The sequence below is a fragment of the Austrofundulus limnaeus genome, unplaced genomic scaffold (assembly GCF_001266775.1).
Source record: "Austrofundulus limnaeus strain Quisiro unplaced genomic scaffold, Austrofundulus_limnaeus-1.0 Scaffold116, whole genome shotgun sequence".
NCBI lineage: Eukaryota > Metazoa > Chordata > Actinopteri > Cyprinodontiformes > Rivulidae > Austrofundulus > Austrofundulus limnaeus.
Window position 1 is genome coordinate 1,186,661 of NW_013952518.1, and position 6,927 is coordinate 1,193,587.

A 6,927-nucleotide genomic window follows, 5' to 3' on the forward strand; every position below is an offset into this window, starting at 1 on the left:
AATTAGCACAGAAACAGTACTATATAACATTTAGACACATTCTAGACAGTTTATCAGCTAAAAAAAGTTAATTTTGGGGTAAGTTACTCTTTAATATGTTCCATCCCCAATATCTCTAAAACCACAGCAGCTGTTTTAATACTTGATGAAATCTCCCAAGTCTTAGCTTTATTTTGATACCAAGGTAGAGTTTGTAAAGGCTGAGATACTCAGTTACATTTCGGCATAGTATTTTGACAAAAACTTCAAGAAAACCGCTTGGGGTTTAAGAGGTTAAAATTAAATAAAGTGGTGTTCAGCACACCGATCACCTGCGTGTTTTACTCATCATAGGAAACTCGACGGTACAAAGAGCTGATCAAGACACCGATGGATTTATCCATCGTGAAAAAGAAGCTGGAGTCAAAGAAAGAGGGGGAACATTACGTCGGTCCTGAGGAGTTTGTTACCGACGTCAGGCTCATATTTTTCAACTGTGCAAAGTACTACAAGGTAGGTTTCTATTAGCATTTCTGCAAAGTTAAACGTGCTTTGAGATATGTTGGGTTATTTGACATAATTCCTGGTCTTTGGATAAGAGAGTGAGGTGTTTTGCTTCTCAAGTTTCATTCTAATGTCTACCTGACCTTCTAAAATGTCCACTGTTGTCAGGTGACTTCTGAGATCGGGAGTGCCGGATTGTACCTGGAGGACTACTTTGAGGAGCAGCTGAAGCTCGTCTACCCAGACAGAGTGTTTCCTGGAGGGAGGGAGGAGCAGATGATTCCTCCTTTAGAGGACGAGATTGAAGAAGAAGAGGAGCAGATGCCGACGACGGAGGGAGACGTGGCCCCCGCTGAAGACCAAAAGCCGCCAAGTCCACCGGAACAGGGTATCGCTAAAGTGGAAGTGGAAGAAACCCCGGCCGAGGGCGAGAACTCGGGCTCGGAGCGGGCCGAAACAAGTCAGACGGACCAAAGCCAGGTTGTATCGAACGCAGAGGGAGGTCTGCCTCCTGTGGAGGAGGACAAACAGGGCGAGGCGACCCAAGTGGAAAACAGCCCCGACGGTGAAACTAAAGACGACGTAGCTTCAAGCTCGCTAAAAGTGGAGAGCCCTCAGCTCCCTGCAGACGAAACCCTGGACCCTCCCGACTCGCTGGAGAAGCCCACCCCTGCAGCCTCGGAGGAGTCGGGTTAAACGGAGCAGACGGGAAACAAGATGGACGCTTTATGTCTTCCACAGAGTCGACCCCGGCGTAGGTTAGCTACAATCGGTTTTTTCATGCTACTTTAAAGCAACGCTGCACTGAACACGTTTTGAGTTGCAGTTACGCTGTAAATGCACAACAAAGGATATAAATAAGCTTTTTATGTGTTTTTATTTTCTGCGATGACTGTAAAACATTCTGTATAAGGTAAAAAAAAACCTTTGTACATAATTTTATTGATTAAAAAGCACAGGTATTTTTTTTGTTGGATTTGCAATGCATGAAATATGACTATACAAAAGCCATTTTGTTTAGCAGTTTTAATTAGCATTTTGTTACAATTGTATGGATTTCTTTTATTTATAGTATTAAATGCATCAAATATGTACGATGGCATATTTGGGTGATTATCCCCCCCCGTTTCTTCGCTCCTGGCTGATTTTGTTCTGGATCTACCCTCCAATTGCTGAGATTATATTCATTACATTTGCAAGTTTTTCCACTATAAATGTACCTTCTGTGTGTAAATGTGTAATTGAGACCAGCTGTTGGAGTTTTTAGAGGGGGGACGTTGTAACGGACGCAGAGTGACGTTAAGCAATGTCTTGCTGAAATATGCAAGGCCTTCCCTGAAAAACAAAGACGTGGTCTGATTGAGACGTCTGTTCTAGACTCCAAATCTTGTGTCCATGCCAGAAGCACTAATGCACCCCCATACCATGAGAGAGGCAGGCTTTAGAGCTGCCTTTTTTTTTACTTTTCACACCAAACATTTTGTGAATTTTGCCCCACTTTTTTAAATATAAAACCCTAATATGCCATCAAAAATACGACCGCTAAGTACTGTAACTGTTGAACAAATTGTAAGTGAACGTTGTTGCTCTTTATTTGCCCCCTCTGACGCACACATCCACACAGTTTTATCACAAAGCAGCCTTGTTCTTATCGCAACACAAACAATCGTTGATTTACTTGACGGTTATCGGAGACAAAATAATCAGCTCCTTGTTTTCCAGCTTGTCTTGCATCATGATTAAACGTATGGGAGTTGCACAGATTTTGGTACTTTTAGGAAACAAATTAATAAAAGAAGACGTGAAAGTTTTTGATTAATGTGTAGAAACGGACCATAGTTTTAAAATGAACTGTTAAATGTCTTTTTATTGTTAAAGATGCATAGGATAGGACACGCTAGAAACTTGATAATGAATTAAAAAAAAACAATGTTTAATAAACAAGTTTACATGTTGCACAAATGACTTCTGCTTGGCTGACACTAAAATGACATTTCACAATAATGCGACTGTACAGCAGTTTAGATTGATCCGTGTTGGAGGATAAAAATGAGTTTACTAAGTTAAGCAGGTCGCCTGAAATAAAGACTCAAGTTTTTTTATCTTGAAGAAGACAGTTTGTACTTTAGCACAATGCTTTTTAATCAGCGCTCACCCTGACCCCTCCTACCAACACCACCCCGACTGATCTCAAAGCTCGCCGGGACAGATGTGCTCCTTTTGAGATGTTCTGGTTGCCAGCAGCTTCCAGCTGAATCTGATGGCGCCCAGGATCGTTCTTCTGCTTTCCCTCGTTGGGCTCCTGAACAGGCTGGGTAAGAACGTTCCTTTAAAGTTTCGGCACGTTTATTTGCTGATTTTCATGTTTTTTTTAAGACTGTCATGCCCACACCACAGAGAGCAGATCTCCTTCAGTGCAGGAGTGCTGTGAGGTCGGGAGGACCAAAGCAGAGCGAGATGAAGACTGTGCCATCCTTCCACCTTCCATCTCCCACATCTGCAGGTAAGCAACACCTGCTTTATACACCTCAGAACTACAGTCTCAAACTTTTGTCGCTGTCGGCCACCTCATGAACCAGTTTTAATAAAACTTTGAGGTAACAATGATTTGATAGACCTCTACAGCTGATTAGTTCTTGGAGCCAATTCAAGATGGCTGCCCCAGTCAGCTGACTCTAGCAAACAAAAACGGGTAAAGTTTAGTCAATTTCACAAATATGCTGAAATTTGACGGCCATTCTAATTGTGTCGAAATTTAGCTTAAAACTTGGGCATTAACCTGTTTGTATGTTAGCAAAATCAGTGTTGTATAAAGCAGTAGTTCCCAAAGTTGGGGTCGGGACCCAAAGTGGGGTCCTGAAACATCAAGGTGGGGTCCTGAAAAGATTTTCTAAATTAATTACATTTTTGCCATAGTTGCCTAAAATGTATAAATGTAGAATAATAAATATTGTTACTATGCCCATGTTTAGTTGACCTGATACAAATGTTTATCATCCAAAAATAGTTGTGGACACAGGTCTCTGCTACTGTTGTTTTGTGGGTCAAAAGCTGAAAAATTTGGGAACCACTGCACTTCAGAAATAAATTTAAAGGGTATTAAAATACTTGGTGATGTAATGTTTCCCTATAATTATTACAAAAACATATAAAAAGTATTTATATTTGTGTAGCCTTTGTTTTTAGAGTTATTAACAAAGTTTGTGTGCTCAGATCAGTAATATTTGGGGTCACGTTTTTTTCCATGAATATTTTGTGGGTCAGAAGATAAAAAGTTTGGGAACCACTGGTATAAAGTACCACAAAGTTATACTTGAGTAAAAGCACAATCTTACCAAAAAATTACTTTGGTAAAAGTTAAAGTCTCCTTTAGGAATATTACTTGAGTAAAAGTCAAAGTATCTGATATTTTTTGTACTTAAGTATTAAAAGTAAAAATATTGATTTAAAATGAGCAGTTAGATTTTAAGTAATGACATTAGGAGGTGACCTCTCTCCAAAAAAATGCAGAAATGACTATATTATATTAAAATAATTAATTGATGTTAAATTTAGGATGCACCAGTCTAGCTGTTTTAGTTTATTTACATATATCAAGGCTGCACAAATCTATCTGAGGGCTGCGGCCAAATATAATAATATAATTCATGAAATTCAAATACTTCTTAAATACAGTCATCATTTGATTGATCATGTCCTGCTGGAGTGTGACATGATTTGTTTGTGTACAAACTAATACAGTATCAGAATTTTATATATTTATTTTTCTCATTCAACTACAATTAAATTCACTCTATCTAGGAGGCACAGTTTATATGGATAGTATTTATTTTTTACAATAACAAGCTGGAATGAAAACAAGCAAAAATGAAATAAAAGTAGCAACTTTCTTCTTCTTGTCTTTTTAAAAACTGTAAGTAGAAAGTACAGATAATTTTGTGAAAATGTAAGAAGTAGAAGTAAAAGGTAGGCTGAAAAATAATTACTTAAGTAAAGTACAGATACTCAAAAATTCTACTTAAGTACAGTAAAGAAGTATTTGTACTTAGTTACTTTACAACTCTGAGCAAAATATCTCATGAACCAATGGACAGATTTTAGTTTATGACGGCACATGTGGGTGAAATGTTCAAGATGTCTGCCACAGATAACTACCCTCGCTGTTATGTTGTGGGTCAAATTGACTTGTTTTGAAATTTAAAATAAAAAAAATAGTTTAAAGTATTTTTTCTGCATGAAACTTTTTCTATTTGTCTTAATTGGTATAATTTACATATAAAATGAAAATTGTTCATTTTACATTTTAGGGTTTGTGACATTCAGAGGTTGCTGCTCATTTAAAGAATAAAGTTTATTTTCAATATAAATCTTCATGACTTATTTGTCTTGGTTTTTAATTAGCGGGTCAATTTGACCCAGAACAGAATAGGTGTCTCAAGTTTAATAATAAATATCACTTCTAAAAAATAAAAAATAAAAAAAATTAATGAATAATCATTGTTTTTTTGTGTGTATGTTTTTGTATTGGACCTAAAAAAATGTAAAATGCCCTTTTTTTTAGGAAAATGAGTGAATTTTCCTCACTGATCCATTATCTGAAATAATAAAAAACATCAATTCACAAATATTGGTTGAAATTTTTAGTAATGGAGTTAATAAACAGATATAAAAATGTTTTGTGGATTTTTTTGGTTTCTGACACTATAGCCCAGGGCTATTCAACTCAATTGCTCGCAATTAAAGTTATGTAAATAAACTAAGTATTACAAAGATCCATTACCTTTGAAATAGTTTATTTTGCTGTATTTAATCATGAAAACATACAGAACCCTATTTAATAAATGTAGTGATGATAAAACAAAAAAAAAGAAACACATTAAGCCTCCTATTTACCACAAAATATTTTGACATCTCTGACTTGCCAAATTTTTAAACCAATTTTATTTTCACTTTCATAGTTTTATCTTCAACTGCTTGTAGTTTTAACTGTCTTGGATGTTCATGGAAATGGTTTTACCAGCTTGTAGCCAAGATTCTGATGGTTCTGTAGACACCAAACACGTCTAGGTTTAACTAAAATAAAAGTAAAGTCGAAAACTGGGGGTTTGGGCTTAAAAGATAAATGAACCAATTGGCGGGCCGAACTTTGGTCACTCGCCGGCCGGATGTGGCCCACGGGCCGCCAGTTAAATAGCCCTGCTATAGCCTAATTAAACATGCCCTGGGTCAAATTGACCCAGGAACATTATTGCTGTTCCTCAGAAACGAATATAACAGGAGGGTTAAAACCAGTCGATTTTACAAACATTAAGCTCAAATTTGGAGCAAGAGAAGCTGAAGCTGAGTGCTAAAAGAAAATTATTTTGATAAATATCTAAAGGTGACAGCCACTAATCACTTTCCATTAAAATATCTGATATCTCACTAACTAAAACATTCATAACACGTGCTGTTTATTTACAGTATTGCTCAGGAGCACTGCTGTCGGTCGGTGGCAGAAGTTAAAGCCTGTAACAGGGGCATCTGGATGGCCCGGGGTCGGGGGGCCTGCGAGAGGCCCTTCTTCACCGGACCCCCCTGGGAAACTCACATCTCTAAGGTCTTCAAACTCTCAACTCAAGCGACTGGAAACTGCTTTTTTTTTGCTCTTCTAAACGCCCTTGTTTCCGTCCTGTTTAGGTCTGCTGCGACTGCTGCACGCTCGGGCTGAAGGTGGCGTCGATGGGTCCGGGCTGTGGGCTTCGGGGTCTGCAGCTGGGAGAGCGGTGCAGCAGCGTAGCTAAAATGTGCTGCGAGGACGCCAAGGAGATCAAACCCACTGCAGAAGGTAAAAGACTCAAACAAACTGGGGCTTCGAGCCATTTATATGATAATCAATTCAGTGACACATTTTTTTAACTGTTTTATGACTCATTGTGGGATTTTAATACTTTTTTTTTCCTCTCAGAACCAAAACATCTTCAAATTTTTCCTACCAGATCTCCGGAGGAAGCAGACACCTGCACAAGTTTGGCATCTTCAATAATTGATCATTTTCAATCAGAATAAAAATGATGTATTCCACTTTAGTTTTTGTTAAATCTAAGTTTTTTTTTGTCTTTTCAGACACCAGCTGTGCTCAGTTGTGTGTGGGTGATGGATTATGTGGCTGCTTTGAAGGTTTTACGCTGAAAAACGATGGAGTGAACTGTGAGGGTTAGTTACTTCATACTCTCACAGCTGCTCTGATGAGTCCACTGGAAACCACAGAAATGATTTAACTGACGACTTGTTGTGTTTGTCCACGTCTGTCTGCTCAGATGTTAATGAGTGTCAGGCTGAGAGTCACAACTGCACCCCCGAGCAAGTCTGCGTCAATACTAGGGGTGTAAGAAAATATCGATACACTGAAATATCGCGATATTTCATTTCCCGATACTGTATCGATATTCTAAAGCCCTGTAT

The 6,927-nt window shown here is 38.2% G+C and overlaps 2 protein-coding genes across 6 annotated transcripts in view; both read left to right on the forward strand.

Annotated features, from left to right (window-relative positions):
* The window catches only part of trim24 (tripartite motif containing 24), a 13,183-nt gene extending 10,742 nt beyond the window's left edge, over positions 1-2,441 (forward strand). For both annotated transcript variants that reach the window (XM_014014556.1, XM_014014557.1), the window contains exons 18-19: positions 334-492; positions 652-2,441. In XM_014014556.1, coding sequence (XP_013870010.1) covers positions 334-492; positions 652-1,179 — 687 coding nt within the window. In that variant the 3' untranslated portion in view covers positions 1,180-2,441. The remainder of the gene's footprint in view (positions 1-333; positions 493-651) is intronic.
* A 215-nt stretch (positions 2,442-2,656) lies between these two features.
* Positions 2,657-6,927, forward strand: part of LOC106521818 (fibulin-1) — a 17,922-nt gene continuing 13,651 nt past the window's right edge. For 2 of the 4 annotated variants that reach the window (XM_014014559.1, XM_014014561.1), the window contains exons 1-6: positions 2,657-2,798; positions 2,881-2,986; positions 5,947-6,082; positions 6,163-6,310; positions 6,431-6,490; positions 6,589-6,678. In XM_014014559.1, the coding sequence (XP_013870013.1) occupies positions 2,744-2,798; positions 2,881-2,986; positions 5,947-6,082; positions 6,163-6,310; positions 6,431-6,490; positions 6,589-6,678 (595 nt within the window). In that variant the 5' untranslated portion in view covers positions 2,657-2,743. The remainder of the gene's footprint in view (positions 2,799-2,880; positions 2,987-5,946; positions 6,083-6,162; positions 6,311-6,430; positions 6,491-6,588; positions 6,679-6,927) is intronic. The other 2 variants (XM_014014558.1, XM_014014560.1) reach the window with 1 other exon arrangement.